The sequence below is a fragment of the Falco peregrinus genome, chromosome 7 (genome assembly GCF_023634155.1).
Source record: "Falco peregrinus isolate bFalPer1 chromosome 7, bFalPer1.pri, whole genome shotgun sequence".
Taxonomy (NCBI): domain Eukaryota; kingdom Metazoa; phylum Chordata; class Aves; order Falconiformes; family Falconidae; genus Falco; species Falco peregrinus.
In genome coordinates this window covers 48,822,706-48,836,276 of record NC_073727.1, presented here as the reverse complement: position 1 = coordinate 48,836,276, position 13,571 = coordinate 48,822,706, and the positions used below count along the sequence as shown (strand labels likewise).

The following is a 13,571-nucleotide window of genomic DNA, read 5'->3' as shown; positions in this document are numbered from 1 at the left end:
TAAATTAAGACAGTAAGTTAAAAAAATGTTAGCTTGAAAAAAGAGTTAGTTTTCATGTTAGAAATCATAAGCATCTCTAATGGAGAGAGCAAATGGGTTAGATTATCTTGGTATAATAGAATAAATTGTATATAATTTCCAAAGTTATAATGGGAAAGACATATGTTTCAGTTACTGAAAGAACAAATCAGATGGAGAGTAAATCACTGGGAAATAGTTATAAATTATGGACCTAACACATCTTTGTTCTCTTCCTTGAGAGAAGGATTGTGTTAGTGGGTTCCTGGGTTACTCTGCCATTGTCAAGTAACTTGAAGGATGTCCGTCATACCTGCAAAATGGATGCTGTGATGCTGTTCGTAGTTGTTGCTTTGTCTGATGCTGCATAAAACATTTCAAAAGTGTAATCTTGTGAGCCCCTGTCCATCCACCAGTGGAAGAACTCTCTCAGGTCTCAAAGAAGGATTTTTTGTGTTATTCTTGGCTAGTAGTATTTAAGGTTAGCTCCGAAAGCTGTTTGTGTTGACAATGCATCAGCATACCAGATTTTAGGTTTCCAGATGTTTTTTTCCTCCTTTTATAAGAATCGAGAATATCTAAGATTAGTGTTTGTTTCTCCAGGAATCTTTAAAAATCTTTGTCCAGGTTTATGTAGGAAATAAGAATGAATTTGCAAGTTAAAAGCATAGATGTTGGATTCGGTAGTCTGTTGCCTGTCAGATTACTGAGGAAAGTGAAGCCTGCATTTTAAACCATTACCTAAAGTATACAGTAATTGTACAATTTAGAATTGTAGTATGAAATATGGTGGTATGAATTACTGCCAAAGTTTCATACAGCCCCTTTCTACATGAACAATAAAAGTTTAAAATGTCATTGTGCTTTTATAAAGGAGCATCATGTGGGAAAAAAATAATTGTGCTATCAATGTGCTCAGTGTTCACATCTGCATACCCAACAGGACTCAAAAAATACTTGCATCCATGTGTTTACCTTCCTAGTGGACAGTTTTAGTGATAAGTTTTGAGATGCCTTTCCTAAGTCTATTGTCACCTTGACTTATTTCTTTTACCTATACCAAAACCCTAGTATTGCTTTTCTCCTAGTTCTTCACAGAAAAGTATAGCTAGCTGCAGGAAAAGAATTCTCCCTCTATCAAAATGTGTGTGAAGCTCAAAGCTGTACGAATGTTTGAACTATTTTAGTCCTTAATGACAAAGAAGGGGGGATGAAGTGACACAGTAATATACTTCTCTACTGAAAGAGGTGCATCCATTCTAAGAAGCCATGGGGGAGATATTTTTTGCAAAACTCATTAAAACACCAAAATACATGATTGCATTTCTTACTATATAAAAATATATAAACAAATTCAGTATTTCACCTTTTATGTTTTTTTGCTGGGCATTTTATGACTTTTATTCTGTGGTGGTGTTGTAGATGTGATTTTTCCAATAAAATCTTTCTTCAATTGACTCAGGACAGATGAAATTTGAGCTTGATGTTAGATTTATAAGCGGATTTCTTTTTTGTTCTGCTGCAGAGATGTCTGGCTGGAAGGACAAGAGGGTATTATTGATATATTTCCTTATTCTTGCACCATGTACCATCATTGCTGTTGTTGTTTACTAGCAGAAAGAGAGCGACAAGGAAATATATTGAGTATTGCTAAGAAACAAGGAATAAAGTTGATTTTGCAAGTCTGAGTTGGCTGTTCCAAAACCTATCTTTGCATCTGTGGCATAAGAAAAAAAAGTATAAACCATAATGTAAGAGTCTGTGGTGTGCTCAAGATAATCTTCTTTACTACTAAATGATTTCAATATTGTTATTTCATATGCAAAACTTCTTTCATATGAGCTAAAATATTTCTTTGTCAAGATAGATATATTAATAAGGAATGTCATGGATGACTTGGAGTTGGTGAGCTATATGGGCCAAAGTCTTAAAATCTTTGTGTTGTCAGCCTCAATTTGAACAGCTTCAATGGCAGGGATGGTGGAGAATTAAATCCAAGGTCTCTTAGGTCAAACTTGATTGAAGTTTTATTGAGGATGATCAGGAGAAATTGATGAGCACACTGTGTGAAGGTAAACAGGAGAGACACAGCAGAAAAGATCCATCTCTAGCTTATTTCTAACTGCTGAAATTTCTTAGTGGGCTCAAAAAAAATCTGACATAGCCTCCTTTTTCTTGTATGCTTTGGAAATGCTTGGGAAATTGCATGGAGGGGAAAAAAAAGTAATTCTAGAAAGATTTCCTATTTCACAGTGAAGTAATCACCTCTCTCTTTCTGACAAAATCTTCGAAATTAGAAGTTAAGAATGTACTTTAATGATGCAGCCACACAGGCTCTACTAACCAAAAGCTTTTTAAGTGGGTAATTTCTGAGCCTTAATTGCACAAGAGTGGTAATGGCTTCCTGTCTTCCTTCTTTCCTGAAACAAATTCCTGCATAGAGAATGTTTCCATGATTTGTAAAATATGGATGATTTTTGACCAGTCTTATTATAATGTGTGTTATATGAAATTAAAATATTGATACATGCTGTGCTGATTTGAAGTGACTCTTCAGGAATGTGTCTTTTACAATACTTAAGTTTCTGTTAAAATTTTTTTTCCTGCTGTTTTACAAAGTAGGGCTTGGTTTTTACGCTACAATTTTTGTTTCATATTAAACATGGCATATACTGAATACTGCAAAGAATAGGGCTTAGTCTTTTTATTGCTATAGAAAAGCATGTAGAGAGAATACTGTTCTGAAGAGGGGTTTTTGTATGGAGATAATAGTTAATGGTTACTGAAGATAGGACTTTATAATGTATGTTCCTAAATGTAATGGAGGTTAGCATATTTTCAGTGATCAGTTTTTTTGTTGCATTTTGGGTTGGTTTTTTTTTTAATGTAATTTGGAGCAGACATAGAGTGAGAAGGAATGGAAGGATTTGGGAAGATGAGGAGGATAAAAGAAAAAAGTGGGAGAGAAGGGTGGAAAAATAACTTCTTGCCTCCTGCTAAGCTAAAGTTAAGAGGTACTCTTTGGGTGTTTGTGGCATCAGGAGACTTACTGATGAGAAGAATAAGGTAGCGTTTGTTAGACTTTCATTGTGACTGTTTTCCACAATTTTCTATAGTAGAAAACACTCATTTTGTTACATAATCTAGTGAACACGGACTAGCTGTTTTTCTTGAGCTAGAATGGGGCCTGAGCAGATTGTGTCAGCAAAATAAGCCTTGATTTTTGTTAGAGCTAAAAAAGATATTGGAAAAATTAAGCGTAGCATTTAAATAATGTGTAAAGTATCCGCTTTTGTGTTCCTATTGGTAGAAAATAATACAAATAAAACACACAGAGCAGTTTCCTTCTAAGGGGGACAGATTTATACTTAAAATTGAATGGAAGAAAATGCTTTATAAGAGACATTCCATCTAACTACTTATGAATGCTTGTTTTTAGAAAAGGGTGGTTATGCTTAACTCTTTTAAAAAGTCATAATTGCTGGAGAACAAAGTATCCTGAAATTAATTTCCATTAGCATAAAAGTGTCTTAAAGAAAAATTGGTATTTTTCCTCCTGTATATAAGGCTCAATTGTTTTTGCATAATAAGCCTCAAAATATTTCTGACTAATTTTAAGGATTTTTTTTCAGAATGTATTGTCATCACAAAAGCTCTGGTTACGTATCTTCTACATTTAAAAAATATTAATATATAGGAGACAAAAATAAGAGGTATGATTTTCTAAGGAATGTAAAGTACTTCAGCAGCTTTACAACTTAGCAGTTGTAAAATTACCTTCTGAAATTTCAGTAGATGTAATTTTCTGTTATTCCAGCTACCTAAAAAGCTAAAATAGTCTGTTGGTGGTAATCTACTATGTATTAGCAATTCTGTTAGTAGCAATAAACCCTTTAATTTTACTTTTGTTTTAAGAAGTTTAATGTAGTGGTACCAGTTTCTGTTAGGTGAGTGTTTTTAAAACCCATGATCATCATCTTCCTTGTGTTCAATTCTTCAAGTGAATTCAATAAAAGTTACCCTTCTAACCTTAATTAATTTGTTGTCACTTCTGTTTTATAAAATTTACATTATTGTCTTGCAGTCTGAATGACATTTTGGCTATTACTCACTCACTAGACAGGCCTGGACAGAGAGGCAAAACCAGAAAAAATGGTATAGTGTGTGTGGTTCACAAGATTAAGTTGCAAATGCCATTCTTCTTTCCCTTCCCCAAAGGCACTGAGGCGTGAACTGAAGGATAAAGAGCAAACCATTCTCACTGCTGTGGACCAGGCACGAGTTTTTCTCGCTGACCAACCAATTGAGGGGCCTGAGGAACCAAGAAGGAGCCTGCATTCAAAAACAGGTCAGAAAATACTCTCTTCCAGGAATGGTCAAAAGGAAAGAAAAAAGGACTTGCGTGTCTCTAGTACATATATTATATCCCAATTGGTTAGACTTTAGGATTTTTCAGATCACATCCTGATTGCTTTTATTTCAATGTTTAGCCTCAAAGTATTACCACTTTAAGTTGGAAGAAGTAGAAAAATCTGTATTTCCTTTTCCAGTTTTTGATTCAAAACACTTAACTCATCAGTTCTGTTCTTTATCTTTTTCTTAACATGATAACGAATGGACCTTAAATGTAGTCAGAATGCTAGTTTAAGGCTGCACATTCAAATGTAAAGTACTGCAAAGTTTTACTCCACAAACAGAAATAAATGTATTTGACGATGTATCTCATCGGAAGTAAAAGGAATCAGCTTTAGGGAGGCAGTCATTACAAAATCTCAACAATTTGAATGCTAGATGAATCATCACTAAGGAATAAATCACAGCTATCCTAGAAATGGTGTTTGCATGTTGTTAAAGATGCTTGCCTGTATCAGAGACCAACAAGGAGGCAACAACTTTTCTCCACCACTCCCCCCACCACACCCCACAAAACAGAAAAATATACCAAATATCTGTGTTTAAGTCCTAGAATTATTTTTCTAATATAAGCCACAAGATTATAAAATCTTAATTATGTAAGAATTGTTCTTGGAAAGGGTAGTAATCTGCATTTACAGAAATATCAGTTCCTGTAAGATGTGAATAATTTACTGTTCTCTGTAGTCTGCAAAATTACAGTATAGCTGCCTGTATTGGGAGTTAGTTTTTATTTCCCTTACATCTTCCTACACATCTCTGTAGCAAACTTTTAAGGTTTGTTCAATGGAAACAACTAATCTTTCCTTCATCCATACTTTGCGTTATTTCTGTGCAAATTTTTCTGCATTTTCAGATGCCTTAATTCAACTTTGTGATAAAGTTTGAATAGCTGGATATTAAAGCAAATGACCCATTTTTCCTGTGATTAGTTCTGGTACCTTAGGTGCTGTAATGTATCTTACTGCTTCCTTTTTGAACTCCTGACTCCTGAAAACATCCTGTTTGTCTTTACTTTCAAATTTATTTGACATATTACATCTTTAATATTTTATTTGGTCTAACTCACAAGCAACTTTGTGGTTGAAAAATAAGGAATGCTTGCTTTATATTTGCTCATTCTTTCACACAAAAGTTTGAAGTCTCAGATTCTCCTCTCAAAAGCCATAGAACCGCCCAGCACAAATTATGCCAATGCATAAAATGTTACCAGTGTAAAATGCTAATTTTCTAGCAGGGGTCGATACTGATGATCTAGTCAGTAGTGACTGAAAGTGCAAAAGCAAACTTAAGATGATGAGCTGCATTATAAATTCTTGTTGTGCAATCTATTATTATTATTGTGATGATGTGCTATACAGATGGCAGTGATAACGGATTAGCAGGGAATTCGATGACCATGGTGAACTGCGTAACAATAATGGCCAGGCAGATGGTCTGCAAGTGATGTATAAGTGCCTCTTGTTTAGTCATCATATTTGAAAACCTGTAACATGCTCAGACTGGGAAGCTTCATAGATGTGCATCAAACTTTTTTACCTTCTTCCTTCCCCACACTCAGTAATTTCATAGACTTTATGTTTTTTTTGAACATGCGGTGGGTTTGTCTTGGCTACCAGCCAAACTCCCACCCATCCACCCACTCACTCACTTCTTCCACCTCAGTGGGATGGAGGCAGAAGATAGGAAGAACGGGAGTAAGAAGGCTCATGGGTCAAGATGGGGACAGATGCAGATCCCTTATAAGCCACTGTTATATAGACCAAACAGCTTCAGGAAAATAAACCATTTCTTGCCATTTAAAATAAATGTTTAATTACTGATATAGTAGAGGGAAACAAAAACATTAAAATGGCAGCTTTCCTCCCCTCTTTCCCAGGTTCAGCTTGACTTTCCTGTCTCAGTTCCTGTCTCCTTGCCTTCTTGTGACCTCAGGTCACACTCGGCCTCCTCGACAGGCCAAAGATCGGTGTGAGGGGCTGGCAAAGTGGTGGGACCCCGGCCAGCCTAGCAGTTTTTCTGCTGTTCTTTTCTTCTCACATCTTTCCTCTGCCCCAGTGTGGGTTCTCTGTGGGGAATATCTGCCCTGCCATGGGTCTGCTCCTCCTCCTCTGACCTTGGCCATCCCTCCTCCTCCCTCTCTGGTGTTTTCTGCCGTTTCTTAAATACGCTTTCCCTGTGGTGGTGCCAGCATGGCTGAGGGCCTCGCCTGTGCCCTGTGGTGTGCTGGCTGTGTCCCCCCTGCGTCTCTTCGCAGAGGCCCCCGTGCAGCCCCTGCTGCCGGCAGTAGGCACCTCTGCCCCGCGCACAGCCAGGTGGCACTCCCTGCGGATTCATGGACTTTCAGGCCAAAAGGCCTCTTTGATTCATCTGCTCTGATCTCTTATATATTGTAACCTATTAAATTTCACCCAGGACTGAGTCTAGTAAATTTTTTTTTTCTGACAAGTAATGCCACCAGTCTCCAGAAAGCTGCGTCTCTGGGTTTGAAGTCTGAGTAACCATTTTCGGTGAAGGCTGTGGGTGAGGGCTTATGTTTGCTTGTAAAATGTTTATTTTTCTATTTTCTGTCAACCTTTCAATCATTGGTATCCTCTTCTGTAGATTAAAGTTAACTCGTTAACTTCAGTGAAGCTACACTTCATGTTGCTAAAGGGGAAGGAGTGTGGGTTTGGATTGTAAAATGTCTGTCTTTAAAAAATACTGATGAGCAGTACATAGCACTGTTCGGTCATGATTTGACATGGTTTTGGCTGCTTCTATAGCACAAATAGCAAAAACTTTTTTTAAAAAAACTATCATGATTTCATTAATGCAAAATGACTGTTTCTTGAGGTTGGTTCCTATTTTGTGTAATTGCAGGGGTGTTTGAGGGGGAGGGTGAGCTAATCCAAAGAGCCTAAAGGTTGTTAAATTGTTTTCTATTTTCTTCAGCCTCTCTCTCTTCCTCCACTTCCCCCCTCCCCCACCATCCTCACCCCATTTCTTTTCATGCCAGAGAGGGCACTGGTCCAAGGACAAGGAATGAGAGCGATTTAGAAGAAAACTAGTAAGAGCTAGTTTTGAACTTGACTGAGACCTGTTTTAAGGGACCTCTGCATACATACATTCAATGTTCCATCCAAAGAGAATATCTGTTACGTAATTTCAAAAAATCACAAGAATGTAAAATGAGGTGGTTCCTTTCCCATCTTGGGCTTAATGCTTCCTGTGTTGGCCTTCTACTGTGCCATGTAGTAACTGGTACACTCAGAGTCCTTCAGCTTCCAAGAAACTTCTGTCTAAGTTAATTTTATATCCCATCTGTCTTTTCTTCTGATTTTGTTTTGCCATGTTTCCATAGGGAGGCTCCGTCACAAAAAAGTAAGCTTCGCACTCTTCTTGCCTTTGAGCTGCTTCAGCATCTGAGTGGAGCTGATTGATAAACCAGCAGACCAGCTGCTGAATTTTATAGATGGACTGGATAAGGAAATTGGAAAACCTCACATTTGTAGCTGCTTTGTCATTTTTCCCTGGTATAAGAGAAAATTTAGACCTAAAAATGTTAGTTATAATTCTCTATGGCATACTTACAGTTGGCTTCTTAGATCCCTGTACTGTTAGTGAGGTTACAGGCCATGGGAAACACAAAGGAAAGCAGAAATAGTATTTTCTGTCACCAGGGTTCTACAAACGGATGATACAGCTTTGCTGAAATTCTGTTCTTAAAATTCCACTGATGCAGTGAGTGGAGATAATTATTTTTTTTTAGAGGATTACATAAACTAACATCCTAACAGATTACCACGGGACACTACACTGATTCTCACTGCAATAGTGAATGTTTCCAGGAGTCTGTGGTAGTGTCAAAGTTATTCAGTAGCTTCTACTTGTCAATCAGCTTTGAAAGCTGCTATTTGCTAGCAAAGCTTGTTGTGACAAACACATCATTTAAATACAAATATTTACCATGTTACCTCCTCTTAATTGAAAGTGTAGAAAGCCTCATAAATCACATCTATCTTATAAGAGAAACATTAATAAGTATTAGTGAGTCACATGCATATACTTTATTTAAACTGGTGGACACACAATGTGTTCACCTGTTTCAGACATAAATAAAAGTTGAACTTCTTTGCTTCCCACCACTGAGCATTTTCAGTAAATTAGCTGTAATTTATCTGTCATAATTTTTCCTCTTAGCAAGGAAGATCTGCTGGAAATAAGCAATTTACTGTATAATGTATATAGCAGTCAGCATTTCTATTCCCGACCACTTGTGCCTGTCCACTAGCTCTCACACACCACTGGAACAGGTTTTTGTTCTCTGCTATGCAGGTGAGCTGAGTATGAGGTCTTGAGTGTGAAAATAAAAGGAAGTGCTTAGGAGAATGAAAAAGGTATGGCCCACTGGAGGCCAGTGGAGTCATGTCCAGAAGCTATTTTGAACATTGCTGCCTCTGTTTTAAATGGAGCTCATTGACTTGTGGCTTCTGAGAGTTTCTTCATAAGATGAGAGAAATGTGCAGTTACCCATGAGAAAAACTCAGAATAAATGTATCTCTCCTTTTCAAATCTCTTAGACCCTACAAGTTTAGTCCACCTGCGTGGAACCTTGAAATTTTTCCTGTGGAGTCTACATGGTTGCCTGGTTGGTGTCATCTTAATAAAGTTCAAGGAAACTTGGTTCAATTTGGTGTCAGAGTGCAAAATTAGAGGAGTTTTAAGCCTGAATTTTTAACAGCTGAGTGTTAGAAGCAGGCTGGCCTGAGGCCATAGTAGCTAATTTTAGTAATTTTTTTTTAACCATGAGGACCTCAGGATATAAGCAGAGTTATATTAATTCTTGACCTTTATTTTATATTATGGCCCAGTTTTAGCTGAAATACAGGGTGCTTCCCAGGTGGAAGCCATGTTCTTAAAGTTTAACTGTTGCCATGTTTTAAAGACTCTAGAAACCAGTAAAGCTTTGTCTGCAAGAGAATTCTCTTATGCTACTAGCAATGTAGATGACAGATGGATGTCAAAGGTTAGGACCTTGTTTGAAAGAAAAAAAATTTCTTACATTCTAGAGCAAACAAAACTCAAAAGCATTGGAAATGAGCCTCAAGAAAGGAAATTGGAAATTGCAGAATGTTAAACAAAAATTGTATAAAGGAGAAAACAAGCTGAGGGAACTTACTTAAAAGGTTCAAAAAAGTTCAGAACATGGATGTTTTAAACTCCTGTGTTGTTGCAGGATGCCATCAAGTCAGGGAACTGTCTTTTGCGCTGCCAGACTTGTCTTTATTTTCTGGTTTTGTATTGTTTTGGAATAAAATAGATGCCTTTTGTTTTGTTTTGAAATGCTGTTAGGGGATGTATATCTGTCTCCTGCAGCCTTGCTGAGGAGCCACCTGCCATATGTGCTGTGCCAGAAAACAATCTTTATTGATCTTTGGAAGAAATAAAAGGCTTGTTACAATCTGCAGTTGCAGTGCTTTGGAAAGAAACATAGGATTAATTCCTTGCTTGCCTAGAGTAACTGGGGTACAGTCGTGATAGCTTTCTTTCCGTTGGTACTCTCCCTTCAACAGGAATTGGAAGAAGACACAGTAGCTTTGTGATGCTGTAACAGTACTGTTATATTTGGATTTTTCTCATTTTGTGGCAGGAGCAGGCTCAAACTGAATTTGTACCTGGTTTATGTTCCTTGAGCAACACAAGCTTTGGGCTTCCACTGTGCAAAAGTATTGTGAACTCGCTTTGGATCACACCATTTATTAGAAATTAGTGGCTTGTTTTTACTGAAAAATGTTACATGTGTTTTGATTATACTGACAAATTACACTGGTTATTCCGGGTAAATGCATGGTTCTCAGGATTGCTGTAGCCTTTTTTAGTTTTCTGGAAATAGATGCTGTGGGACAATTTAATAATCTCTTTTAACTAAAAGCTATTTTCTCTTTGTTTTGTCCTTCTGTGTCTTCCCCACCAGCACCCACTGGGAAATATCAACAACCATTAGTAACGGATCTCTATATTTGCTAGCAAGGTTTGCATCTGCCTTTATCTGGAGCCCATACTTCAGGCCCTTTCCAGAAAAGTTTATGAGGTTAACAGCTTTCATTTTCTCTACTTTTGCAGTTCGTTCTTCTGCAGACCAAATGTAATTTGTCTTTTACCCTGCTGAGACTTTTTCCATGCACTCTTTATTTAATTACATTTCTCTGATTTGAAAAACTTTCAGTTTTGATAGAAGAAAACCTAAATGGGCAAAGGTGAAAATGACTGTGCTTTTTCATTGTTTTAACTAAATATGCAATAGGTATTTTAATAGGGAAAAAAGGTGATATACTGGGTTTATGCTTGCATGGCTGTGTGCTTGGAATCAGTCTAATTGCTATATTTCCACATTAACCAGTTGTTGCTTGTTCTTTAAACTTCCTGTTTGTTGACGCAGAAGGCTCGGACACAACTTATACAACCAATGTGATCAAGTTAGTGCCACTTTATTAATAGACTCATGGCAATTTATACTCTACGGCTAAAAATACATACGCTACGCACGCTTCGTTATGTAAAAGGTGATCAGTTAAAACTACTCGTTCACATGTTTCCATCTCCCCTGTGATTGGTCCCGGTGTGGTGCCCACACGCTGCTCCCCCCTTGTGTTGGCATCCTGGTTTTTCTCATCTTTCTGTCCGACTCTCTTATCTCTCTGCGAATACAGTTTCTTTGTCTCCCTTGGCCTTGCATATGTCCTTCACAACACCTGCATCTTGTTACAGCTCTGGCCTGCTCAGCCTGCTATTACAACAAATTTACTTGGTCTGGATTGCTCATAATATATCCGTTGTCTTCCAGCCACTCCACGTCTGTTCCCATCCCATCCCAACTAAGTTTTCTGTTCAGATTGTTAGAAAACCAGAGAATCCTTTCACTGGAGTGATGCTAAACACTTCATCATGGAATGATAGTACTGCTTTTGGTTATTCTGCTTACGAATTTGAGCCACTGTGTCTGTTCAAATGCTCTGAAAGTTTTCATAATGATTACAGCACTGTGTCACCCATTATTTTTTTTGCTGGGAGAGGGAGAGGTCATGAAATCAGCTCCTGTTCTAGTATATTTTATTTAAGAATATAGAAAAAGTGAAAGGAAATTAATGTAATTGTGGCAAGATAGTGGGTGACCACTAGTTCAAGTCCACATAATGAGGATCAAGCACAGTGCTTAGAATCAAAACTGTTAGAGCCAGTAATAGTTTAAGAGATCTAAAATAAATTCTTAAGTAAGAATTTTTGTCACTGGTAACTTTCCTGGGTAAGTATTCTCCATATATGTAAACATGTAAGAAAACTATATGCTGTGAAGTTCATGCTTCAGAGTTTTCCTTCCGTGGCACTCTGTCTCTGCTAAAGACACAGAGAAGTTGTTGATCCTTTCATTGCTTCGTTTGTGAAAAAAAATAAATGTTTATCAACATCAAGTTTTTTCCACTACAGAATCATGCTTATCGTCTGCTCTTTCTCCCTGACTGCAGGGTCAGTTAATAACCTTCCTCTTTGGTAAACAGACCATCCAGTGAATATAGGCTTTTCTTACTTTCTAAGCAACTGCTGAAGTGGAGATAATGTCATAAGTACCATAAAAAAGGGGGGGTGGAGTGGAAGCTGAACATTGAGAAGACTTTAGACTTTATATTTGAACACTGAGAAGACTTCCTATGTAAGGGACAAAAAAGGCAACAACCACTGTGTAGCATTTTTTCACGGCAAAAAAGGAACTCTGCCAGTGTATGTAGTGACAGACTGGTAAAACAAATTCCAAAGTCATAGAAGAAAATTCTCACTGTTAAGATTTTTTTTTTTCGTGAGTTTTACAATTTTATGCTATGCAACCAGTATCTTGGAGAAGGCATTATCTGCTTGAAAAAAAAGTTGTGTGTTGCTCATTAGTAAGTTGGGTTTTCATGGTGGAAAACATGAAGTTATACAAGATGTATTTCTCACTTAAATGAATAGGTGTTGAATGGTTTTATAGCTCATAAGAATGTGTGTTTTGCTTTATTTCCCTAGTAAATGTCCTTTTAGGGCAAGTTTACAAGCACTTCCAAGGCTTCTGTAAAATAAAAGTCTTGCAATGAATTAATATTTTTCAGGTAAAATATGTGACAGATATCCTTGCATAATGACAGTGATTTGACAAATGGTGTTAAAAGATGTTTCAGTTTTCAATTCTGTTGGGATACTTCTATCACCCCAGTCAGCCTTGAATCTCTTTCCCTCACAAGATGTTGACTAGTCTGTCGTGAGTAAAGCTGCCTTGTTTCATCTGGCCAGACAAAGTCAGGCTGTTGTTCCCCTCTTCTGTTCCTATTTATTGCTACAGCCACTTTTTTTCTTTTTGCTTCTACTGGAGCAAGAAATGCTCATTGAATCTGTTCTGTCGGTATGTTTATGGACAACCAAACAGTTTTGCAAGATTTTCAGCTCTTACTAAAGCTTTCAGCATGTTCCTTGTCAAGTGACTGATCATTTTAAATGACTTGCTAGTAATCTAGTTTAGGACTGTTAAGCCCTTCCAGCTTTCAACTCTTTTATGCAGAATTGCTAGGCTTTGGCTCTGATAACAGGTAAAGGATGATGCAAGCACATGATTTTGGATAAAAATGGCAGATTTCAGCTTTGCATATATGTAACTTCTACTTAGTCCAGGTTCTGGGTATAATGTGCCCTATATTCACATGTTTAAGATGCCAACAAAGGAAGGTTTCCTCACTGGCTATGCAATTTTCTGTCGTCTTTCAGCAAAGGTCAGTATTCCTTTTCCTTGTGTAAAGTGTTCCAACTCTAGGTACAAGATGGCCTAGGTACTTACCTCCCTTAATTCTTACAATTAATCTTAATTAATACAACCCATAGCTGTGTCATATGATATAGGATACCTCAGCTTGTGAGCTATCCTGTGATACTAAACTCTGCCATGAGGTGCAGCTTGCCTTCATGCTGCAATTTAGCTTGGCTTCTAGATTGTTCACAGTCCCTTTGTCACTGGACTGTAGTGGATTCTCATTCATCCATCAATGGTATATTATTATTCTTAATGGTGAATAATTCCAAAATTACTTCCAGTAACAACTTCTTTGATATCTTTACATAAGCAATTTGTAGCTGTT

General features: G+C 37.3%; 1 protein-coding gene across 2 annotated transcripts in view; it reads left to right on the top strand.

Moving 5' to 3' along the window:
• The window catches only part of UTRN (utrophin), a 351,512-nt gene that overhangs the window by 245,403 nt on the left and 92,538 nt on the right, over positions 1–13,571 (top strand). For both annotated transcript variants that reach the window (XM_013304556.3, XM_027796967.2), the window contains one exon: positions 4,237–4,366. In XM_013304556.3, coding sequence (XP_013160010.2) covers positions 4,237–4,366 — 130 coding nt within the window. The remainder of the gene's footprint in view (positions 1–4,236; positions 4,367–13,571) is intronic.